Source organism: Oncorhynchus mykiss, chromosome 3 (genome assembly GCF_057628025.1).
Source record: "Oncorhynchus mykiss isolate SJ-2025 chromosome 3, ASM5762802v1, whole genome shotgun sequence".
Classification (NCBI taxonomy): Eukaryota; Metazoa; Chordata; class Actinopteri; order Salmoniformes; family Salmonidae; genus Oncorhynchus; species Oncorhynchus mykiss.
This window is the reverse complement of record NC_143024.1, coordinates 20112907-20138447: the sequence shown is the minus strand read 5'-3', so window position 1 is coordinate 20138447 and position 25541 is coordinate 20112907. Positions and strand designations below refer to the sequence as shown.

General features: G+C 43.3%; 3 protein-coding genes across 3 annotated transcripts; 1 reads left to right on the top strand and 2 right to left on the bottom strand.

Annotated features, from left to right (window-relative positions):
* Nucleotides 1–129: 129 nt before the first annotated feature.
* On the bottom strand, nucleotides 130–1518 carry LOC149984439 (small ribosomal subunit protein mS29-like). Its single transcript, XM_090224085.1, has 5 exons — nucleotides 1359–1518; nucleotides 1119–1178; nucleotides 943–1032; nucleotides 616–733; nucleotides 130–534 (listed from the first exon to the last, which is right to left on the bottom strand). The coding sequence occupies exons 2-5, from the start codon at nucleotides 1134–1136 to the stop codon at nucleotides 449–451; spliced, it is 312 nt and encodes a 103-aa protein (XP_090080211.1). The 5' UTR covers nucleotides 1137–1178; nucleotides 1359–1518; the 3' UTR covers nucleotides 130–448.
* On the bottom strand, nucleotides 1426–13578 carry LOC110516768 (small ribosomal subunit protein mS29-like). Its single transcript, XM_090230561.1, has 8 exons — nucleotides 13111–13578; nucleotides 5751–5864; nucleotides 5561–5662; nucleotides 5379–5487; nucleotides 3659–3751; nucleotides 3437–3567; nucleotides 1939–2019; nucleotides 1426–1523 (listed from the first exon to the last, which is right to left on the bottom strand). The coding sequence occupies exons 1-7, from the start codon at nucleotides 13576–13578 to the stop codon at nucleotides 1999–2001; spliced, it is 1038 nt and encodes a 345-aa protein (XP_090086687.1). The 3' UTR covers nucleotides 1426–1523; nucleotides 1939–1998.
* Nucleotides 13579–18164: 4586 nt separating this feature from the next.
* Nucleotides 18165–25515, top strand: LOC110516769 (B-type lectin plumieribetin). Its single transcript, XM_036967991.2, has 3 exons — nucleotides 18165–18274; nucleotides 18559–18652; nucleotides 25036–25515. The coding sequence occupies exons 2-3, from the start codon at nucleotides 18563–18565 to the stop codon at nucleotides 25279–25281; spliced, it is 336 nt and encodes a 111-aa protein (XP_036823886.1). The 5' UTR covers nucleotides 18165–18274; nucleotides 18559–18562; the 3' UTR covers nucleotides 25282–25515.
* Nucleotides 25516–25541: the final 26 nt, after the last annotated feature.

The following is a 25541-nucleotide window of genomic DNA, read 5'->3' as shown; positions in this document are numbered from 1 at the left end:
TAGTCATTTGTGTTGTAATTATGTGCATTGTGTCAGGTACTCTCTATATTCAAAAGACAAATATCACTAACTTTTCATGAAGAAAATGGCTGTATTGGCTCATATAAAAGAGAACATGAGATCTGACTGTTTTTCATGTATATTTTTATTATGAAAGACACTATCATGCATCACAACAGAATCATTTATGGGGGGACACATGCACAACTGCAACGTTATAATCCATGTATGAGTCTGTTGGCGTTTGTCCCATAGAGAATTCTAGTGGCCTTGATGTCGCATGGGCAGCACCATCGAGGGCTTCCGCCATTTTAAAGTGGTCAAAGTAGTCAACTGAGTGGGGATTCCTATGGGTTGTAGCCTCAAGGCCACTGCCCATGCTGTCACAGATATAAAGCTGAGTCCTATCTCTATGGGTGAGTGGGAGGGTGTGGGCCCATGTGTGATGTTACAGGAAGGCACACAGTCTCTCCAGTACAGAAGGGTTTCTGTTGCTGAGGAAGATCAGTTCTTTCTTCCCTTCCTCTGTCTGACCTTAGAGAGAAATCTCTCAATCAGTTCAACATGTCATAATCTAAACCATCACAAACAGTGGTGAAAGTGAAAATCTCTTACTGTGTGGGTGTTGTAGCCAGTGGCGGTCCAGGTAGTAGAGGTAACAGCTCTCAAACTCCTTCTCACTGTAGAGGGAGACTGGTACTGGGATAAATGGGTCCATGCTGTCAAAGCCCTCCTGTAGGAGGAACACAGAGGATAGATGTTTTTAATAGGTGAACTTCTGTTTCTATTTGACTGATGATGCATATAAACACATCAGAAGGGTCTTGTCCAAAAGCATCTAGATCATTCCCTTGTTAGCCCAGATCAATAGACACCAAGGGTTAGAGGTAGTTTTTGGACTGGACATACAACATTAACCAGGATGTAATCATGACTCCTGACCTCTCCCAGCAGCTCCTGGGGCAGGTAGGCAGAGCTTGGAGCGTAGAGAGACCTTGTCTGAGACAGCGTGGCGATGACCGCCCCTCCACACTGAGGAGAGAGAGAGAGGAACAGAGGTGTAAATCACAATTGTCTAATGTCTATTACACAGAGGATAACCACCATGCAGTTCTCACCCAGTCATTGTTGATCATCTTCCTCAAGTTATGAACCAATGTCAACTCGTCTGGAGCCACCTGGCAGAGAGGAGAGACACAGAAAAAGTAGAGAGAGAAGGGAAAAGTGACTGGGGAGAGAAAGGTCAGTCAAGTAAGCAATCTTTACACAGAAATTACAAAGGCAAAAATGGAAGCAATAGAAAAACTTTTTTTTATAGATCCACAGTGAGGTGAATGAATGTATAGGTGTATTAGTACAGGGCTCTTGTCCTCCTTCTTGAGCGTGGTCCTTCCCCAGAGACCGTTGACTCCATCAACAGCCACAGCCAGCCTGAAGCCCCCCTCTGTCCCCCCAGCCTGTAGCCTCAACTCCTTTAGAACTGCCCCCACCACATCACTGCTGCTCTTCACACGAGACACTCCCTGGGGTGAAAAAAGCACAGCTTAACAATGATACGTGGTATGAGATTCTTAAGAGAAGTGCACTGAACCAATTATGTTTCAGAACTGGAGCCCAGACGCAAGGCTTCCACATGAAAACAGTAGGGATTCTGCAATAAAGTCTTTGTTGTCATTCAACAAGAGATTACTTGTTTTCATGCACAATACATCTTAGTTAAATATAAAATTGCATGACTAAGATCGCCTTGGCAAAAACGTCATAACAGATTAAGTTATTTTAGATTAATTCTGACTACGGCATCTCAAAAATGGACAAACAGCACTATTAACACTCATTTTTCAAGTGAAGGTCTTAAGGGAGCATGCGAGCACACTCGTTCGGCCAAACTGAAGGATGCTGACGCCTTAATAAAGGGCACGTTGACACTGGACTCACCATGTCCACCAGCTCCCCTAGTGGCCGTCCCTCCTCAGTGCTCTCTCTTTTAGTCCACACCTACCGCTGCCTCAACTTGATCTAAAACAACAAGGGGAGACACAGTCACAAATACAGGATGCCTCAAGGAGTAAAAATATGCTTAACAACTGTGTGCAATAGTATTTAAAATGACATCTCTGTACCCCACACACACAATTATCAGTAAGGTTCCTAAGTCAAACAATGAATTTCAAGCACAGATTCAACCAAAGGCCATGGAGCTTTTCCTGTGGTTCACAAAGGGCACCTATTGGTAGTTGGGTAAATATACAAATAAAACAGACATTGAATATCCCTTTGAGTATGGTGGAGCTATTATTGATGCACCATCCAAAGTGTAAAATTAAACCCACAACGATACAGGCGGCAATCCTAACGTAGTTTCCGGAGAGGCAGGAACCACTCAGGGATTTCACCATGAGGCGAATCGTGATTTAAATAAAGTTTGAGTTTAAAGGCTGTGATAGGAGATAACGGAGGATGGATCAACATAGTAGTTATTTCACAATACTAACATAATTGATAGAGTGAAAAGAAGGAAGCCATCCTGTTTGCAATAAGGCACTAAAGTAATACTGAAAAAATGTGGTATGAAATTAACTTTTTGTCCTGAATGCAAAGTGTTGTTTGGGGTAAATCCAACACAACAAACACATCACTGAGTATCATGTCATATTTTCAAGAGTGGTGGTGGCTGCATCATGTTATGGGTATACTTGTCATCGGCAAGGCCTCTGGAGTTTTTTTAGGATAAAAAGAAACCGACACTGTGAAACAAACAAAGTTTCATATACACTGGAATTGCTTACAAAGATGACGTTGAATGTTCCTTTTTTAAATATTAGGCAAATATGGTACAATCCAGGTATGCAAAGCTCTGAGACTTACCCAGAAAGACTCACAGCTGTAATTGCTGCCAAATGTGATTGACATGTATTAACTCAAATCAAAATATTACTTTTTTTATTTTCCATTAATTAAAAAAATAAAATGTTTCTTCCACTTTGAGAACTTGTGTAGATCGTTGACAAAAAACAACAATTAAATCAATTTTAATCCGGCTTTGTAACAACAAAATGTGGAAAAAGTCTAGGTGTGTGAATAGTTTCTGAAGGCACTGTATCTTACTTCTAATGTTAGGATTAGGGGATGGTAAACTGATCCTAGATGTGTTCCTACAGGCAACACATACAGTGCCAGTCAAAGGTTTGGACACACCTACTCATTCCAGGGTTTCTTTCTTTCTTTCTTTTACTATTTTCCACATTGTAGAATAATAGTGAAGACATCAAAACTATGTAATAACATATGGAATCATGTAGTAACCCAAAAAGTGATTACAGCTTTTTGGGTTTGTACGGTGTGCAAAGCCTTGACAGTTTTGCACACCGTGTGTCCAAACTTTTGACAGGCACTGTACCTGGCGCCCACTATCTATCTGAGGAGGAGGGGCTACCTTGGAGAGGAAGTGTTCATTGGTGGTTCTGAAGTTGCGTAGCCAGTTGGAGGCCTGTATTGGCTGGTCAAAGCGGGAGGCGTGGTAGGAGGAGGGCAACAGCTCCTTACAGTTCTTCACCCACAGGTGGGCTATAGAGGGGAGATTATTATCATCATCATCATCATCATTATTTTGTGTGTCTGTGTGTATGCCACGTCGGGGTGTGTGTGTGTTACTCACCATCTGGTATGTGTAGTACTAGCCATCCTTGTGTGGAGCAGTAGTGGACAGTTTGACAGAGAGACATGGTCTTCCCTCTGCCCTTCACCCCATCTACACAACCAGTCAAGGTCAACACCAACATAATTCAACACAATACAGGTAGACAACACAGGTCATAGAGAGGTACAGGGATGACTGTGTACAGTCGTGGCCAAAAGTTTTGAGAATGACACATTCATTTCCACAAAGTTTGCTGCCTCAGTTTGTATGATGGCATGGCAATTTGCATATACTCCAGAATGTTATCAAGAGTGATCAGATGAACTGCAATTAATTGCAAAGTCCCTCTTTGCAATGCAAATTAAATGAATCCCCAAAAAAACATTTCCACTGCATTTCAGCCCTGCCACAAAAGGACCAGCTGACATAATGTTAGTGATTCTCTCGTTAACACAGGTGTGAGTGTTGACGAGGACAAGGCTGAAGATCACTCTGTTATGTTGATTGAGTTCAAATAACAGATGCTTACCTGCAAGGAAACACGTGCCGTCATCATTGCTTTGCACAAAAAGGGCTTCACAGGCAAGGATATTGCTGCCAGTAATATTGCACCTAAATCAACCATTTATCGGATCATCAAGAACTTCAAGGAGAGCGGTTCAATTGTTGTGAAGAAGGCTTCTGGGCACCCAAGAAAGTCCAGCAAGCGCCCGGACCATCTCCTAAAGTTGATTCAGCTGCGGGATCGGGGCACCACCAGTACAGAGCTTGCTCAGGAATGGCAGCAGGCGTGTGTGCATCTGCACGCACAGTGAGGCGAAGACTTTTGGAGGATGGCCTGGTGTCAAGAAGGGCAGCAAAGAAGCCACTTCTCTTCAGGAAAAACATAATGGACAGACTAATATTCTGCAAAAGGTCATTTTCTCTGATGAATCCCCTTTCCGATTGTTTGGGACATCCGGAAAAAAAGCTTGTCCGGAGAAGACAAGGTGAGCGCTACCATCAGTCCTGTGTCATGCCAACCGTAGAGCATCCTGAGACCATTCATGTGTGGGGTTGCTTCTCAGCCAAGGGAGTGGGCTCACTCACAATTTTGCCTAAGAACACAGCTATGAATGAAGAATGGTACCAACACATCCTCCGAGAGCAACTTCTCCCAACCATCCAGGAACAGTTTGGTGATGAACAATGCCTTTTCCAACATGATGGAGCACCTTGCCATAAGGCAAAAGTGATAACTAAGTGGCTCAGGGAACAAAACATTGATATTTTGGGTCCATTGCCAGGAAACTCCCCAGACCTTAATCCCATTGAGAACTTGTGGTCAATCCTCAAGAGGCAGGTGGACAAACAAAACCCCACAAATTCGGACAAACTCCAAGCATTGATTATGCAAGAATGGGCTGCCATCAGTCAGGATGTGGCCCAGAAGTTAATTGACAGCAAGCCAGGGCAGATTTCAGAGGTCTTGAAAAAGAAGGGTCAACACTGCAAATATTGACTCTTTGCATCAACTTCTGGTAATTGTCAATAAAAGCGTTTGACACTTATGAAATGCTTGTAATTATACTTCAGTATTCCATAGCAACATATGACAAAAATATCTGAAGACACTGAAGCAGCAAACTTTGTGGAAATTTATATCTGTGTCATTCTCAAATGTTTTGGCCACGACTGTATATTAAATGTGTAAAGGTACACTGAGGTGTGATCAGGTATATTAGGTAGGGTAGGATACAGAGTAGGTAGCGCAGGGTGGGCTTGCTGTAGTCAGCTCTCTTCAGGTGAGATATCAGCTCCAGAGCAGGCTGCCTCACCATCACACAGCCCTCGTTAAACGTCTTCACCTGGACACGGGTACAGACAGTCAGTCATACTGTAACACACACACACACACACACACACACACACACACACTACCTGTTGTTGGTATCGTGGAGGCAGGCCATGGGGGAAGACAGTGTGGAAGTGGGAGGGGGGCACAGTGTAGTACTGCCCTAGGTGCTGTTCTGATTGACAGGCCTGGGGACAGAGGGAGAGGAAACATCAGTACCCTCCACACTTATTACCACATGCTACAGAATAAAGTGTGGTTGATTATTCCACCTACCGGGTCGTTCTCCTGTGTTCTGAAGATGGAGAATGTCTCCGGTCTCATCTCCATGCCAACCGCCTCCTGCTGCTGGCCACACCCACTGCCATGGAGCGGCCGCACCTGCGCTACCTGTCCGTGACATCATCACATTCCACAGGTAAGAGGCAGGTGTAGAGCGTCTATCATAGTCCAAAACGTGTACGCCTAAGCACAGCAGTGTTCTAGAATTTAGGACCGTTAGAATGAACTACAGTACAGTGGTGAAGCACAAAACACATTTTTACTAGTACCAGAAAGACATCTCCAGAAAGACGTGTACTGTATATGTAGCGCTGACTTTTCAAAATGCATTGATCACATGGAAACTGACATCCCAATGCATCTTAAATGTTAATAAATATTCATAGCTAGCACTAGCTCAAGATGTCCTCTTAAGGAGCCTAACCTCCCCGTTACTCCTTAAGGTCCAAGGACCTTCTGTTATTTTCAGAGGTAGACTGGCTCTGGCAGTCAAAACCTCTAAGCGCCAATCGATTCTCAAATGCGATACTAGAAAAATAAAGCCCTTTACTTTTATATCACATCAAAATAATTTAACAAATGCAAAATATACACATACTGTACACCACAGGAGGATGGTGGCACCTTAATTGGGGAGGACAGGCTCGTGGTAATGGCTGGAATGGAATAAGTGGAATGGTATCAAATAAATAAAACATGGTTTCCATGTGTTTAATGCCATTCCATTAGCTCCTTTCCAGTCATTATTATGAACCGGCCTCCCCTCAGCGGCCTCCACTGCTGTATATTTTTATTTAACCAGTTAGGCTAGTTGAGAAGAAGTTCTCATTTTCAACTGTGACCTGGCCAAGATAAAGCCAAGCAGTGCGACACAAACAACAGAGTTACACATGGAATAAACAAACATGCAGTCAATTATACAATAGAAAAAAGTATATATACAGTGTGTGCAAACGAGGTAGGATAAGGGAGGTAAGGCAATAAATAGGCTATGGTGGAGAAATAATTACAATATAGAAATTAAACACTGGAGTGATAAATGTGCAGAAAATGAGTGTGCAAGTAGAGATACTGGGGTACAAAGGAGCAAAATAAATAACAGTATGGGGGATGAGGTAGCTGGATGGGCTATTTACAGATGGGCTATATACAGGTGCAGTGATCTGCTCTGATAGCTGGTGCTTAAAGTTAGTGAGGGAGATATGGGTCTCCAGCTTCAGTGATTTTTGCAGTTCATTCCAGTCATTGGCAGCAGAAAACTGTAAGGAAAGGTGGCCAAAGGAGGAATTAGCTTTGGGGATGACCAGTGAGATATACCTGCTGGAGCGCGTGCTATGGGTGGGTGCTGCTATGGTGACCAGTGAGCTGAGATAAGGCGGTGCTTTACCGGTGCCGACAGAGATGGCCGCCTTGTTTCGCGTTCCTAGGAAACTATGCAGTATTTGGTACCCCAGGTAATCTTAGGTTTTATTACATACAGTCGGGAGGAACTACTAAATATAAGAGCAACTCACCATCATTACAACCAGGAATATGACTTTCCCGAAGCGTATCCTGTGTTCTGCCTTCCACCCAGGACAATGGATTGGATGCCAGCCGGCGACCCAAAACAACGACGTCGTAAAAGAGGCAAACGAGGCGGTCTTCTGGTCAGGCTCCGGAAACGGGCAAATCACTCACCACTCCCTAGCATACTACTCGCCAATGTCCAGTCTCTTGACAACAAGGTTGATGAAATCCGAGCAAGGGTAGCATTCCAGAGAGACATCAGAGACTAACGTTCTTTGCTTCACAGAAACATGGCTCACTCGAGAGACGCTAACGGAGTCGGTGAACCTAGCTGGTTTCTTCAGACATCGCGCCGATAGAAATAAGCATCTTTCTGGTAAGAAGAGGGGCATGCCTTATGCCTTATGATTAACGAGTGTGATCATAACAACATACAGGAACTCAAGTCCTTCTGTTCACCTGACTTAGAATTCCTCACAATCAAATGTCGACCGCATTACCTACCAAGGGAATTCTCTTCGATTATAATCACAGCCGTATTCCCCCCCAAGCAGACACATCGATGGCCCTGAACAAACTTTATTTGACTCTATGCAAACTGGAAACCACATATCCTGAGGCTGCATTCATTGTAGCTGGGGATTTTAACAAGGCTAATCTGAAAAGACTCCCTAAATTGTATCAGCATATCGATTGCGCAACCAAGGCTGGTAAAACCCTGGATCATTGTTATTCTAACTTCCGCAACGCATATAAGGCCCTCCCCCCACCCTCCTTTCGGAAAAGCTGACCACTACTCCATTTTGTTGCTCCCTGCCTACAGACAGAAACTAAAACAAGAAGCTCCCGCGCTCAGGTCTGTTCAACGCTGGTCCGACCAATCTGATTCCACGCTTCAAGACTGCTTCGATCACGTGGATTGGGATATGTTCCGTATTGCGTCCAACAACAACATTGACGAATACGCCGGTTCGGTGAGCGAGTTCATTAGAAAGTGCATTGACGATGTTGTACCCATAGCAACGATTAAAACATTCCCAAAAAAGAAACCGTGGATTGATGGCAGTATTCGCGTGAAACTGAAAGCGCGAACCACTGCTTTTAACCAGGGCAAGGTGACCGGAAACATGACCGAATACAAACAGTGTAGCTATTCCCTCCACAAGGCAATCAAACAAGCTAAGCGCCAGTATAGAGTCAAAGTCGCAATTCAACGGCTCAGACACAAGAGGTATGTGGCAGGGTCTACAGTCAATCACGGATTACAAAAAGAAAACCAGCCCCGTCGCAGACCAGGATGTCTTGCTCCCAGACAGACTAAATCACTTTTTTGCCCGCTTTGAGGACAATACAGTGCTACTGACACGGCCCGCAACCAAAACCTGCGGAATCTCCTTCACTGCAGCCGATGTGAGTTAAACATTAAACGTGTTAACCCTCGCAAGGCTGCAGGACCAGACGGCATCCCCAGCCACGTCCTCAGAACATGCGCAGACCAGTTGGCTGGTGTGTTTACGGACATATTTAATCCAGCCTTATCCCAGTCTGCTGTTCCCACATGCTTCAAGAGGGCCACCATTGTCCCTGTTCTCAAGAAAACTAAGGTAACTGAGCTAAATGACTCAGTTCCGTCATCATGAAGTGCTTTGAGAGACTAGTCAAGGACCATATCACCTCCACCCTACCTGACACCCTAGACCCACTCCAATTTGCTTACCGCCCAAATAGGTCCACAGACGATGCAATCGCAACCACACTGCCCTAACCTATCTGGACAAGAGGAATACCTATGTGAGAATGCTGTTCATCGACTACAGCTCAGCATTTAACACCATAGTACCCTCCAAACTCGTCATCAAGCTCAAGACCCTGCGCAACTGGGTACTCGACTTCCTGACGGGCCACCAACAGGTGGTGAGGGTAGGTAACATCTCCACCCCGCTGATCCTCAACACTGGGGCCCCACAAGGGTGCGCTCTGAGACCTCTCCTGTACTCCCTGTTCACCCACGACTGTGTGGCCATGCACGCCTCCAACTCAATCATCAAGTTTGCGGACGACACTACAGTGGTATGCTTGATTACCAACAACGACGAGACGGCCTACAGGGAGGAGGTGAGGGCCCTCGGAGTGTGGTGTCAGGAAAATAACCTCACACTCAACGTCAACAAAACAAAGGAGATGATTGTGGACTTCAGGAAATAGTAGAGGGAGCACCCCCCTATCCACATCGACGGGACAGTAGTGGAGAGGTTAGTAAGTTAAGTTCCTCGGCGTACACATCACGGACAAACTGATTTGGTCCACCCACAGAGACAGCGTCGTGAAGAAGGCGCCTCTTCAACCTCAGGAGGCTGAAGAAATTCGGCTTGTCAACAAAAGCACTCACAAACTTCTACAGATGCACAATCGAGAGCATCCTGTCGGGCTGTATCACCGCCTGGTACGGCAACTGCTCCGCCCACAACCATAAGGCTCTCCAGTGGGTAGTGAGGTCTGCACAACGCATCACCGGGGGCAAACCACCTGCCCTCCAGGACACCTAAACCACCCGATGTCACAGGAAGGCCATAAAGATCATCAAGGACAACAACCACCCGAGCCACTGCCCGTTCACCCCGTTATCATCCAGAAGGCGAGGTCAGTACAGGTGCATCAAAGCAGGGACCGAGAGACTGAAAAACAGCTTCTATTTCAAGGCCATCAGACTGTTAAACAGCCACCACTAACATTGAGTGGCTGCTGCCAACACACTGACTCAACTACAGCCACTTTAATAATGGAAATTGATGTAAAATATATCACTAACCACTTTAAACAATGCTACTTAATATCATGTTTACATACCCTACATTACTCATCTCATACAGTGGGGCTAAAAAAGTATTTAGTCAGCCACCAATTGTGCAAGTTCTCCCACTTAAAAAGATGAGAGGCCTGTAATTTTCATCATAGGTACACTTCAACTATGACAGACAAAATTAGGGGAAAAAAATCCAGAAAATCACATTGAAGAATTTTTAATGAAATTATTTGCAAATTATGGTGGAAAATAAGTATTTGGTCACCTACAAACAAGCACGATTTCTGGCTCTCACAGACCTGTAACAACTTCTTTAAGAGGCTCCTCTGTTCTCCACTCGTTACCTGTATTAATGGCACCTGTTTGAACTTGTTATCAGTATAAAAAGACACCTGTCCACAACCTCAAACACTCACACTCCAAACTCCACTATGGCAAAGACCAAAGAGCTGTCAAAGGACACCAGAAACAAAATTGCAGACCTGCACCAGGCTGGGAAGACTGAATCTGCAATAGGTAAGCAGCTTGGTTTGAAGAAATCAACTGTGGGAGCAGTTATTAGGAAATGGAAGACATACAAGACCACTGATAATCTCCCCCGATCTGGGGCTCCACGCAAGATCTCACCCCGTGGGGTCAAAATGATCACAAGAACGGTGAGCAAAAATCCCAGAACCCCACGGGGGGACCTAGTGAATGACCTGCAGAGAGCTGGGACCAAAGTAACAAAGCCTACAATCAGTAACACACTACGCCGACAGGGACTCAAATCCTGCAGTGCCAGACGTGTCCCCCTGCTTAAGCCAGTACATGTCCAGGCCCGTCTGAAGTTTGCTAGAGTGCATTTGGATGATCCAGAAGAAGATTGGGAGAATATCCTATGGTCAGATGAAACCAAAAAAGAACTTTTTGGTAAAAACTCAACTCGTCGTGTTTGGAGGACAAAGAATGCTGAGTTGCTTCCAAAGAACACCATACCTACTGTGATGCATGGGGGTGGAAACATCATGCTTTGGGGCTGTTTTTCCGCAAAGGGACCAGGACAACTGATCCGTGTAAAGGAAAGAATGAATGGGGCCATGTATCGTGAGATATTGAGGGAAAACCTCCTTCCATCAGCAAGGGCATTGAAGATGAAACGTGGCTGGGTCTTTCAGCATGACAATGATCCCAAACACACCACCGGGTAACGAAGGAGTGGCTTCGTAAGAAGCATTTCAAGGTCCTGGAGTGGCCTAGTCAGTCTCCAGATCTCAACCCCATAGAAAATCTTTGGAGGGAGTTGAAAGTCCGTGTTGCCCAGCAACAATCCCAAAACATCACTGCTCTAGAGGACATCTGCCACACTGATCCTCAACACGAGCCCCTCAGGGGTGCGTGCTCAGTCCCCTCCTGTACTCCCTGTTCACCCACGACTGCGTGGCCAGGCACGACTCCAACACCATTATCAAGTTTGCAGACATCACAACAGTGGTAGGCCTGATCCCCGACAACAACGAGACAGCCTATAGGGAGGAGGTCAGAGACCTGGCCGGGTGGTGCCAGAATAACAACCTATCTCTCAACGTAACCAAGACTAAAGAGATGATTGTGGACTTCAGGAAAAGGAGGACCAAACATAAGTATTTGGTCAAAAACAAAAGTTTATCTCAATACTTTGTTATAAACCCTTTGTTGGCAATGACAGAGGTCAAACGTTTTCTGTTCCCGAGAAAGCAGTATATCGTTTGCATTGTGCTCGTCAGACTCATTAAAGGAAAAAAAGGATTCTGCCAGTCTGTGGTGAGTAATCACAGTCCTGATGTCCAGAAGTTATTTTCGATCATAAGAGACGGTAGCGGCAACATTATGTACATTATAAGTAAAAAAACAAGTTAAAAACGCAAATAAAAAAAACACAATTGGTTGGGGACACGTAAAACGACGGCCTTCTTCTCCGGTGCTATTTTACAACTGTCCTACCCAATCATCCGAACACAAAATAAAAGCTTGTTTTTACTCCAATGTTTGTAAACATAGTAAAAGTACACAAACACTATAACTTACCACTTTGATATCCTGGACGGCCAGTCCTTGCATCCATAGCTCTGTCTGTAAATTTAAGAGTGGTTACATTTATCCAGCCCTATCCCTCAGCTTTTTACCAAAACAGGGCCAGGGAAGACGTTTGGTTATTGTTTCAACTGCGGATTGTCACTTTAAGATGGGTGGGGAATAACACATAAATTCTTCAGAAACACCGTTCTGTTAATAATTCCCTAAGGTTTATTGCAACATACTGGCCGCCTACTCGTCTTCAGTTATTCCATAGTACTGACTACTTCCTGATGTTATGGAATGATAAAGAAATGTGGGCGATTACTGAGAAACATCCTCCTTTAACTTGTCACAGAATTCTAATGACTTCCATAGAGGGGTGTTGAGTAAAAACCTTCCAGAGAACCATTGTGAGTGGGAGTCATGCCTATTCTTCAAACATTGACACATTGAATAAACAATCTGAAGCATTCTATCAATTAACACACGCTAGTTTTAAGCGTCTGTTACAGAAAGGGTAGGTTTAAGGCCCTTTCTTACCAAGTCCTTTCCTCACTCCTGAGTCCTAAAGTAATGCCTTGGCACGTTGAGGAGAAAGTGACACTTTGAGAATGAGGAACCATTGCAGGAAAACGTTCAATAACAGATTTATTTTCATCACAGAAAAACTGATAGACTACTACAGGATTCTCTAGACATGGGATTTCACCAACTATCTTTCTTTCCTCAAACCGTGGCAGAACTTAACTGCTTTATAATGGTGAATGTGGTATTTTCTGGTTTATTTGAATAGGGACAGGTACAAACACATTAACACATTTAATAAACAATAATCTGATGCATTGCACCATAGTGTATAGCTCATACTAGTTTTCAACACCTGACTAGAGGTGTTGATTGTGCTTCTGGAATATGGTGAGTCATTGTCAGTGGTGTAAAGTACTTAAGTAAAAAATACTTGAAATACTTGTCTTTGTCCAGCAACCGGCTCAGAGGCTCACAGACTGTTGATAGGTGTGGCATGAACTTTGCAAGATAGTTTGCAAAGCCGATGAGAAGCTGTACTCCTTTTGCATCAGACGGGTTTGGCTTGTCGAGGATCACTCTGTCTTTGTCTAGGTCCGGCTTCGGGCCTTTGGCCGAGAGAATGCGACCATGGAAGTGGACATCTTTCTCCTTGAACTGCAGCTTCTTCTGGCCAAGGCCAAGCTTAACTGATCGGCAGCGCTCCATCAGTGCCAGGAGCTTCACATCATGAATACGTTCTGCTTCTTCGTCTGTGTTACCACAGCCTACGATCAGGACATCATCAGCGATGGGTTCAATGCCCTTGAGCCCAGCCAGTAACTCGTGCTGCTTGCGTTGGTATACCTCAGGCGCCACTGAGACACCAAACGGGAGCTTGAGCCAGCGTTTCCCACCCCAGGGGTCCAGAAGGTAGTCATGAAGCTGCTTTCTTCGTCCAGCTTGCATTGAAGGAATGCATCTCGGGCATCCACCAAGGTGGAAATCCTGGCCTTGGGAAGCTTATAGAGGACATCCTCTAGTGTCGGCATGATGTAGTGGGATTGTTTCAGTGCTTCTTGGTTCAGATGCTTTGGGTTGATGCAGACCCTCAGCTTCTCTGTTTTTTTCACTATGACCATATTGCTGATCCAGTCAGTTGGTTCAGTCACAGATGTCATGTGGCCATCTGGGCCTTGTCCAGCTGGTCCTTCACATTGCAATGGGCACATTGCGAGGAGCACACTGGACTGATGCTCTCATCCAATTCAAAGTTTACCTCCCCAGGCACTGATTCAACGGGCCTGTTGAATACATTGTCATATCTGCTGAGTAGTTGTTCTTTGGACAGGGGTCCATGCTGGACATGATCCACGATGTGCAGATCATTTGGTATCATACTTTACACATACCTAAACCTGAACTAAATACTATGTCAGGTATCATACAGTATACACACCATAACCTGGGCTAAATACTATGTCAGGTATCATACAGTATACACACCTTAACCTGGGCTAAATACTATGTCAGGTATCATACAGTATACACACCTTGACCTGAACTAAATACTATGTCAGGTATCATACAGTATACACACCTTAACCTGGGCTAAATACTATGTTAGGTATCATACAGTATACACACCTTAACCTGGGCTAAATGCTATGTCAGGTATCATACAGTATACACAAGATAACCTGGGCTAAATACTATGTCAGGTATCATACAGTATACATACCTAAACCTGAACTAAATACTATGTCAGGTATCATTCAGTATACACACCTTAACCTGGGCTAAATACTATGTCAGGTATCATACAGTATACACACCTTAACCTGGGCTAAATACTATGTCAGGTATCAGGCGTTTGCATGTAGAGCCTGAGAGGAGAGAATGTTGACTGGTTTTCACAATCTCAAACTCCAGCTTGTTTTTGCGTCCACGAATTACACATTCAGTCACAAAGATGCCCATAGAGCTCATTAGCTCTCCTGAGTACAGCTTTAGTCTAGTATCACTGGGCAAGAGGTGTGTATCAGGTGCCAGGTTGATTTTGTCTTTGTAGCTCATTATGTTGCTTGTTGTGTAATCGTAGTGTCACAAACCATTTCTTCCCTCTTGAGTGTACAGCCCCAATTGATTCATGCATGTAAATGTCCCTTTCACTGTTCTGAAACTGAGTGACATCATCAACACAGTAAATCTTGCCCTCACTCACCCGTCTTTTTCTTTTGAGACACACTTTTACAAAGTGATTATTAGTTCCACAAGCTCTGCTTGGTTTTCCGTAGGCAGGGCAGTGCTCTTTGCCTTGTGCCTGTGTATTTTCACAGTATTTACATCAATGCAGGTGTAGCAGCACGGTGGCTAGGAAAAACTCCCTAAAAAGGCCAAAACCTAGGAAGAAACCTAGAGAGGAACCAGGCTATGAGGGGTGGCCAGTCCTCTTCTGGCTGTGCCGGGTGGAGATTATAACAGAACATGGCCAAGATGTTCAAATGCTCATAAATGACCAGCATGGTCGAATAATAATAATCACAGTAGTTGTTGAGGGTGCAGCAAGTCAGCACCTCAGGAGTAAATGTCAGTTGGCTTTTCATAGCCGATCATTGAGAGTATCTCTACCGCTCCTGCTGTCTCTAGAGAGTTGAAAACAGCAGGTCTGGGGCAGGTAGCACATCCGGTGAACAGGTCAGGGTTCCATAGCCGCAGGCAGAACAGTTGAAACTGGAGCAGCAGCACGGCCAGGTGGACTGGGGACAGCAAGGAGTCATCATGCCAGGTAGTCCTGAGGCATGGTCCTAGGGCTCAGGTCCTCCGAGAGAGAGAGAGAGAGAGAAAGAAAGAAAGAATTAGAGAGAGTATACTTACATTCACACAGGACACCAGATAAGACAGGAGAAATACTCCAGATATAACAGAATGACACTAGCCCCCCAACACATAAACTACTGCAGCATAAATACTGGAGGCTGAGACAGGAGGGGTCAGGAGACACTGTGGCCCCATCCGATGATACCTCCGGACAGGGCCAAACAGGCAGGATATAACCCCACCCACTTTGCCAAAGCACAGCCCCCACACCACTAGAGGGATATCTTCAACCACCAACTTACCATCCTGAGACAAGGCCGAGTTTAGCCCACAAAGATCTCCACCACGGCACAACCCAAGGGGAGGCGCCAACCCAGATACATGCTATGGGGTTCTCTGTCTTCACCGTTCATGGTGAATTACTCTGTTTTGATTTGTTTTGTCAGAATGTCTGCCTGGCAACAGCATGAACAGTATCAACATCGGTGTTATATAAATAATCTAATATCAAGCATTACTAGCAGGCCAATGCTCTGGTTAAACCGGATGCCCTCAGATAACTCTGGGCCCAGTGTCCTCAGTCAAGTTTAGAGCCTACGTGCAATAACATGATTATCCGAAGGACACACAGCTGCCATCACGCAAATATACTCCCCTGTAAACTACAAAGAACATCCTGCAACACTAACGAGCTTAGAGTGCCAAACTATCTCACTGACATTGACCCTTGCATGCACTCCTGCAAAGACAGGAAACACCTGAGCCTAAAGCAGACATTACCAGTCCCTAAATCCACACTTCCTTGACACACATACATTTCATGAGCACTGTACACTCACACTCTACCCCCCCCCCCCCCTACTGGTCGGGTGCCAAGAGCAAAGGACTTTGCTGTGCACCAATGGGGCTCCTGCTCTGGCTAAAGCAGGCCTGCCTCCAACACTTCAGGACCAGTCAGAAGACCAACACGACAAGACTCCACCTACATTATTCTGTGTATACATTCTGCTGTAAACTCTGGCTGGGCAGCCTAATTATTCTGACTCCTCACAGAGTCATATTGCTTAGGTCCGTGCACGATAAACGGCAGGACAAGATATCTTTGACTCAATAAACTGCCTTTTTGATACACTTGATTCCACTCTGTCCAGCGTTGTTGTTTTGCATTCCCTCTCCAGTATGTAAACACCAACATCGGTGCATGGGGTCTCGATTTCCATTGCTCTCATTCTCATGTCACTGACTTCGGCAGTGCAGCACATTTCAAAGGCAGTTACTAATGTAGGCAGGGCAGGGCAGTGCTCTTTGCCTCGTGCGTGTGTATTTTCACAGTATTTACACCAAATCAAATGTATTCATATAGCCCTTCTTACATCAGCTGATATATCAAAGTGCTGTACAGAAACCCAGCCTAAAACCCTAAAGAGCAAGCAATGCGTCTCTCTCTTAGTAGACGCCGGCGCGTATCCTCATTTGCAATTCCCAGCACTATTTTGTCACGAATCAATTCATCTTTCAATCCCCAGTATTCACAAGTAGCGGATCTTTCTCTCAAACGTGTTACAAAGATGTGTACTGACTCACCCTGTTTGCAGCTTCCGAAAACGAACCAATCGTAAATGACGTTCCTGGTGGGTTTGAAGTAATTCTCCAATGCAATCCAATATAGCCTTTGCATCACACTGTTGTCGTGCTGTGAGGGTGAGTTTGTGCCGGTAGAAATGCCTGCATTCGCTGCCCATTAAACTCCTCAGTTGCCGCTTGGACCTCGTTGGGTTTCTTATGTAAACCGGTTGCCAGCGCATAGTCCTCGAATTCATCCCTGAAGTTGTACCAATTAGTATTCGAGACCCCTGTGAGAACCATGGGATTTGGTGGCGGAATGTTCGCTGCCATAGCGATGGAATATGAGATATCTTTGCCTTCAGCCATCGGGGTAACATTAGGTAGTGATGCTAGCTTGCCAGCTAACAACAAGTTGATCAGTGTTGTGACTAGCAGTAGGAAACGGCGTGTGTTCGCATATGGGACGTAACCGCGCCAATACTGTACTTAGCTACAGAAATAACAAACGTGTGGTTTTCAAGACACTTCTGATACCATGTTTCAGTACGAAATGTTGGATAAAGGAATGAAGACAGACACCAATGTCAAGTTCAATAGCCTTGTTCAAGCATTGTACAAATCCCTACACACGGAGTCCAGGAAACAGTCCGTGTAGTCGATTACCTATCAATTACACTCCGTAACAATCATCCTGGTCATTTCTACTGCCTCTGATCTAGCGGACTCACTAAACCCTAGCTTTGTTTGTAAATTATGTCTTCGTGTTTGAGCGTGCCCCTGGCTATTTGTAAATATATATATTTCTTTAATAGAAAATGGTGCAGTGTGGTCTGCTTAATATAAGGAATTTGAAATTATTCAATTATTCAACTTTTACTTTTGATACTTAAGTATATTTTAGCATTTACTTTTGATACTTAAGTATATTTAAAACGAAATATATATATATATGTATTTGTTTTTTTACTCAAATAGAATTTTACTGGGTGACTTTTACTTTAGTCATTTTTTTATTAAGGTTTCTTTCCTTTTACTCAAATGACATTTGGGTACTTTTTCCACCACTGGTCATTGTATCTATCATGTACATTTCTGCCGCATTTGGTCAAATTGAATGTACATTGGACACCACCCATTTCCTCATCCTTATTACTCCACCCCCTTCACCTGAGCAGGGATATAAGGCCAGAGCTGCTTCATCACCGCACAACTGCAACCTGCAATTCACCTCTTCAATCTACTGCTCCTAAATACTTGGAAGTTCATTTAAGAATTTGAGGTAACTCCTATTTTAACGTGTGTTTTTTAAATTTATGTACATGGAATGGCCAGTTAAATTAGGTCTTAATGAGATGCATTTCTATTACTTTTGTGTATTATTTAGTTGTTTTTTTTACATTTGTCATTTAGAACTGGAATTATCCATTCTCATTATAAAAGGGCTAGTTTAGGCACATTTTCTCTTTCTTCCTTTTGTCTAAATGTGTTTCGCTCCTTCCTGTTTGTGTGGGTGTTTACTATAATAAACAGCAGCAAATAAACAATATAAATTCTCTCTTTCAGAATCATGAGTAAGAACTACATGAGCACCGAGAGGATTCTGCTGAAAGAGGACTACCTCCTCTCCAACAATGGACAATTTAAAGCTATCTTTCAGGTACAATAGTTAGTGAAACACTTACATTTCAATTATATTAACATTAGATATCTGGTCTGCAACTTATTTTGACCTTAGAAATGGTTTTTGTAGGGATGTAACGATTCATGCTGTGATCAGACAGACCGTGTCATTAAATCAATGATGTGTAATAGATTATGTAGTCAAACTTTAATTATATATTTAAAAAATGTTTAATGGATATGTTCAACATTCACCTTCTGCTTCCATTAACGTCAAGCCATCTAGCATACAGTTTGAAGCATTCGATAAATCCAACACACCACACAGAACTCACTGCAACTGGCTCTGCAACGCAATGCTGCAAGGCAAACACAGGGTTCAATTGGAAATTATGTTGCATATGTTGGATTTATCAAACGTATGCATCAAACTGTATGTGTAGACGGATTGACATTAATGGTAGCAGAAAAAGTTACTGGCAAAGTGAGAGGATTTAACTCTGGTGCCTTCAGCTGAACCTTAATCTTGAAACATTATTTTTTATTCTCTTAGAAATGTCATTGTTTTTGAAAGATAAGCACATTTCTTGTCAATTAAAATAACATCAAATTGATCAGAAATAGGTTCGATTACAGGCTCAAAATGACCAGCAACAAAGAACTTTCTTCTGAAACTCGTCAGTCTATTATTATTCTGAGAAATGAAGGCTATTCCATGTGAGAAATTGCCAAGAAACTAAAGATCGAGGCATCTGTTTTTTCTCTAAGTAAGAAAAGCTATTCAAGAATTTACTGGATAAAAAAAAAATGATAATGATCATTCTGATTAATTACACCAACAGAGAAATACTTTTTTTATTTTTTTCTCCTACACAGCAACTGTAGTAGGATAATCATCAGCGAGCATCTTCTGGATCCGAAAAGTATTAAATACGTAAATGTAAATCTTTACCATTACAAATGTAGACAGAGGACAGAGAAAAGCCAACCGCTGATATAATTTGGTATGCCTTTAAGGTGTACATTGGTGCGGCAAGTAGCCCAGTGGTTAAAGCGTTGGGCCAGTAACCGAAAGGTTGCTAGATTGAATCCCTGAGCTGACAAGGAAAAAAATCTGTCGTTCTGCCCCCAAACGAGGCAGTTAACCAACTGTTCCTAGGCCGTCATTGTAAATAAATGTGTTCTGACTTGCCTAGTTAAATACCATTTTTTTTTAACATTAGGGGAATGATAATCTCATAATCTGCAAAAAGTTACATCTGATTTAGAAATTAAAATGCAAGATAAATAAATCACAATCTTAGAAAGCCCATAAATCTTTACAAGATAAAGAAGAAAATAACATTTTCTAAATTTACGCAGGAACACGATCTTTTACTTTTGAAGAGAGCCAACAACTACAGGTTAAACTCAAATAAAGCATATTACTTAATGGAAGATAACCCTGGTAAATATCTCACAAAACGAATACACGCTAAACCAGTTATAATTGTAAAATATACAAATTCATGTTAATTAGAAACAACGCAATTAATGACAATTTTAAAAGATTTATGGAAATTGATATAAATCCGAATTAAACAGTTGGACGAATCCTATAGCCTTAGACTCAACAACCCTGAAGCAATTATCAGCAGACGAAAAATAAATCACTCAACAGGCACCACTAAAAAATAAATATTAGATGCTTTTAAAACATTCGCGTGGAGAAAAAGCACCAGGAATGGCTAGCTTTATCATCGAATTAACTGCTGAATGGACTTAAAATAGATTTCATTTTTATTGTCCAGGTTCACGATCAGAAATAGTTTTGGTAGTTTTTCTTTAAACAATCAGGGTATACTAGATACATGGGCTCCGATATGAGACACAAATGATGTTTTAGTAGGAAACGATATGGTTTGATTAGAGAACGAATTGAGATTCAGTTCGATGCGATATGATTCTATGCACTGTTGCATGAACACATTAATTTCCCATTCTAAATGAATATCTGCTGCTGATGTAGATCATGAGATAGATGTTTTTATTTCACCTTTATTTAACCAGGTAGGCTAGTTTAGAACTGTCACGAACCGGCTCAAAGCCCGTAACAAAAGGGAGACAACGTGGAGATAAGGAGTAACAAAATATATATTTATTAACTAAAGCAACTAAAGTTAGTGAGGGAAATAAGTCTCCAGCTTCAGCGACTTTTAAATTATTATTTTAAATGATTTTTTTATTTTGCAATTCATTCCAGTCACTGGCAACAGAGAACTGGAAGGAAAAGTGGCCAAAGTAGGTGTTGGCTTTGGGGATGACCAGTGAGATATACCTGCTGGAGCGCGTGCTACGGATGGGTGTTATCGTGACCAGTAAGCTGAGATAAGGCAGAGCTTTACCTAGCATAGACTTATAGATGACCTGGAGCCAGTGGGTCTGGCGACGAATATGTAGCGAGGGCCAGCCGACTAGAGCATACAGGTTGCAGTGGTGGGTGGTATATGGGGCCTTGGTAACAAAACGGATGGCACTGTGATAGACTGCATCCAGTTTGCTGAGTAGAGTATTGGATAGTCAGTTTTACGAGGGTAAGTTTGGCGGTGTGAGTGAAGGCGGCTTTGTTGCGAAATATAAAGCTGATTCTAGATTTCATTATAGATTGGAGATGTTTGATATAAGTCTGGAAGGAGAGTTTACAGTCTAGCCACACACCTAGAATGTGGACAACTACAAATTCCTAAGTCAGAACCGTCCAGAGTAGTGATGCTAGTTGTGCGGGTGGGTGCGGGCAGCGAACGTTTGAAAAGCATGCATTTTGTTTTACTAGCGTTTAAGAGCAGTTGGAGGCCACGGAAGGAGTGTTGTATGGCATTGAAGCTCGTTTGGAGGTTAGTTAAGTGTCCAAAGAAGGGCCAGATGTATACAGAATGGTGTCATCTGCGTAGAGGTGGATCAGGGAATCACCCGCAGCAAGAGCGACATCGTTGATATATACAGAGAAAAGAGTCGGCCCGAGAATTGAACCCTGTGGCACCCCCATAGAGACTGCCAGAGTTCCGGACAACAGGCAGGGCAGGATGGATATAGGTCTATAACAGTTTTGGTCTAGAGTGTCACCTCCTTTGAAGAGGGGGAGGACCACGGCAGCTTTCCAATATTTAGGGATCTCAGGCGATACGAAAGAGTGGTTGAACAGACTGGTAATAGGGGTTGCAACAATGGCGGCAGACCATTTTAGAAAGAGGGTCCAGATTGTCTAGCCCAGCTGATTTGTACAGGTCCAGGTTTAGCAGCTCTTTCAGAACATCTGTTATCTGGATTTGGGTGAAGGACAAGCTGGGGAGGCTCGGGCAAGTAGCTGCGGGGGTTGCGGAGCTGGTAGCCAGGAGGAAAGCGTGGCCAGCTGTAGAGAAATGCTTATTGAAATGTTCGATTATCATGGATTTATCGGTGGTGACCGTGTTACCTAGCCTCAGTGCAGTGGGCAGCTGGGAGGAGGTGCTCTCGTTTTCCATGGACTTTACAGTGTCCCAAAACATTTTGGAGTTTCTGTTTGAAAAAGTTAGCCTTTGCTTTCCTGACTGACTGTGTGTATTGGTTCCTGACTTCCCTGAACAGTTGCATATTGCGGGGACTATTCGATGCTAGTGCAGTCCGCCACAGGATGTTTTTGTGCTGGTCGAGGGCAGTCAGGTCTGGAGTTCTACATTTTTTTGAAAGGGGCATGCTTATTTAAGATGGTGAGGAAATTACTTTTAAAGAACGACCAGGCATCCTCGACTGATGGGATGAGGTCAATATCCTTCCAGGATACCTTGGCCAGGTCGATTAGAAAGGCCTGCTCGTAGAAGTGTTTTAGGGAGCGTTTGACAGTGATGAGGGGTGGTCATTTGACTGTGGACCCATAGCGGATACAGGCAATGAGGCAGTGATAGCTGAGATCCTGATTGAAAACAGCAGAGGTGTATTTGGAGGGCAAGTTGGTCAGGATAATGTCTATGAGGGTGCCCATGTTTTTGGATTTAGGGTTGTACCTAGTGGGTTCCTTGATAATTTGTGAGATTGAGGGCATCTAGCTTAGATTGTAGGACTGCTGGGATGTTAAGCATTTCCCAGTTTAGGTCACCTAACAGAACAAACTTTGAAGATGAGGGGCAATCAATTCACATATGGTGTCCAGGGCACAGCTGGGAGTTGAGGGGGGTCTATAACAGGCGGCAACAGTGAGAGACTTAATTCTGGAGGGATTCATTTGTAGAATTAGAAGTTCAAACTGTTTGGGCGTAGACCTGGAAAGTATCATAAATCATTATCACTGCTACACCTGGCTATCAGTGGAGTCTTGTCTGGCAGCGACACGGTTAATTCATCATTTACTGCCCTTTGTAAAAACATAGCTGATATGGCTGACTTGCTTAAACAAATGTGGTTTCTACTGATGATTGAGTTGTACAAACTATGGCATAAGGGGACAACGAGCAGATAAGAGGCAATCTGTAATTTCGAGTACAACATTAATGAGCTTTTGAGATGTACAGCGACAGAATTCAGAACATGGGCCGTTCTTACAGCATTCTCCCTGTACACCAAGTCAGTACCATTGGATAAAGAGGGCATATAAGCAGACAATGAAAGCTCTTACAATATTCAATGATTACATTACTCTAAAATAGGCTACATGGGCACCACCAAGTCAGAACAGTAGGGGGGGAAGGGACCAAATTATTAGGGTGAGGCACATGGGCTACTAACATCTTACTACACAAAATACACGTAGTAGTACTTTCTTAGCTACAGTATACATATCTCCCTGTCATATTACATCATTTATTCAGCTACAAACAAGCCATTTTTGGACTCCCCTTGTTGTGCCGTGCTCACTTGAACAGGAAGGGTGGCGCGGCGGTCCTTGTGGGCAAATTTTTCATCAGTCTGGCATTTCCTGGATTTATGGTGCTTTCAAGACAATTGGGAACTCGGGGGGGGGGGGGGGGAACAAGGTTGAATCATGACGTCAGTGATCTTCAGGTCGGAGCTCTAGAAAGAGGCCCGAGTTCACAACTTTGAATTCCGAGTTGAATGACCGTTCAAAAATGTATTTTCCCAGTCTGAGCTTGTTTCCCCCCCCCCCCCCAGAGTTCCCTGTTGTCTTGATTTCATTAAAGTCTGAGATTTCCAAGTTTCCAGTTGTTTTGAATGCAGCAGAAGGCATGCTGGATTGACAGCATGGCCAATGTATTCAAACTTTTCTGGTTCATGGTGTTGAATGTTTATCCTTTTAAGCTTGGAATAGAGACCCTTAAACCCAGACTTGGACCAAACACCCTCTACTGAATAGCAGGCTAATGATTGCTTTGCAACCACTCATTGTTGAATTTGCAATTTCCAACTTGTGTAATGTTTATGGTTGATGAGCAGCAATACATTTTATCTATAATTTCTCTTCATATGACAAGGATTGAAAAGGATTTGCCAGCAGACTGTCACCGTGATTCATGAAGATGACTGCTTGCTAGCTAAAATTTTGAAAGTATGATGTTGACATGATCAGTCCAATCAAATCTACGGTAGATATAACGTGATTTAACAATTTATCTGTGGCCAACGACCTTGAGCCTTCTTGGATGGGCACTTCTAATGTAACTATGGCAGCACCCATGGGACTTGAATTTGAGGTCTCAATGTATATTTTGCGTTTATGTGGTGTCCCAACGAGTGACAGAACATTGAGCCAATCACTGCACAACTAGAATACATTACCAATCCCTAAGCTCTGTATTTTCCAATGGCTGTCCCACCACCACAGAAAGCAATGAGCTATGCTGAAGCACCTGCATTTTGAAGCTGCCTTACTCAAGAAAGCAAAAAAAGAGACCATGTTTGTATGCGGATTTATTAACTTAATTTTTATTTTTTACATTGTTTGCAAACTGATATGTGACACGTATTAATGCCAAAATAACATGCAAAACAGGCTCTGCCCTCAATGACGGGTCACCATTGATATGTTACGTTTCCTAATGTGTGTATTCATTTGTGGATGTCCATTATACATTCTGATATGTTACGAATTGCAGATTTTAATTTAGAATGGGAAATTAAAATCTTAGTGCATCGATTTACATCGCATCAAACCAAATCGCATTGATTCATTCTCTAATCAAAACCGCATCGCATTGTTTCAAATGAAAACGTATCATTCCTGTATCATATCGCAGACCAAGTATCTAGATACGTATTGAATGGAATAAATGCACACCCCTAATATTTTGATTTAGCTGACGAACACTTGCCGCGAATATTGAAAAATAATTTGGGAAATATTTTTCACCCTAAACTTTAAGTGATCATTTAAAAGTGGATGAAAGGAATGCACAGCAGTACAGTGGTCATCTGTCTAACATGTTTATATGCAAATACATTTTCTCTTTGCAGACCGATGGCAACTTTGTGCTCTATGGTTGGGGTCGGGTTGTCTGGGCATCAAACACTGTGAACAAAGATGCTCAGAGGCTCATCCTCCAAAAGGATGGAAACCTGGTCATCTACACCAAACAGGACCATCCCATTTGGTCAAGTAACACCGCCCGTTGCAACAATACACAGAGAGGCCACCTCACCCTCACTGACAAAGGTACCCTGGAGCTCTATAGAGACCGAGAGGTGATCTGGACATCGTAACATCGACCAGCCCAACAATGCACAAAGAGGTCACCTCACCCTCCTTGACGAAGGTGCCCTGATGCTCTACAGTCACAGAAATATGGTCTGGTGCTCTCGTGAGGACACTAGTAATGAGGCAGAGTAACATCTTCACTTGACCATACCTGTCTACATCTCCCACTAAACTGTATTCAAAAGCCTAAGGGCTTTTTAACCCTTTGATTTGGTCAAATAAAACTGTATTGACTTAAAGTAGTCATTTGTGTTGTAATTATGTG

Bases quoted from the DNA above. Each gene is read 5' to 3' on its own strand.
- LOC149984439 (XM_090224085.1), bottom strand. The intron at 734-942 runs GTCAGGAGTCAT...TTCCTCCTACAG, and splicing joins CCCAGGAGCTGCTGGGAGAG to GAGGGCTTTGACAGCATGGA. The intron at 535-615 runs GTAAGAGATTTT...TTTCTCTCTAAG, and splicing joins CTGGCTACAACACCCACACA to GTCAGACAGAGGAAGGGAAG.
- LOC110516768 (XM_090230561.1), bottom strand. From the start codon at position 13,578: ATGCAAGCTGGACGAAGAAAGCAGCTTCATGACTACCTTCTGGACCCC. The intron at 5,488-5,560 runs GTAGTGTGTGTG...ACCCGTGTCCAG, and splicing joins CTCCACGATACCAACAACAG to GTGAAGACGTTTAACGAGGG. The intron at 3,752-5,378 runs GTATCCTACCCT...CTGGTTGTGTAG, and splicing joins CACCCTGCGCTACCTACTCT to ATGGGGTGAAGGGCAGAGGG.
- LOC110516769 (XM_036967991.2), top strand. From the start codon at position 18,563: ATGAGTAAGAACTACATGAGCACCGAGAGGATTCTGCTGAAAGAGGAC. The intron at 18,653-25,035 runs GTACAATAGTTA...TTCTCTTTGCAG, and splicing joins AATTTAAAGCTATCTTTCAG to ACCGATGGCAACTTTGTGCT.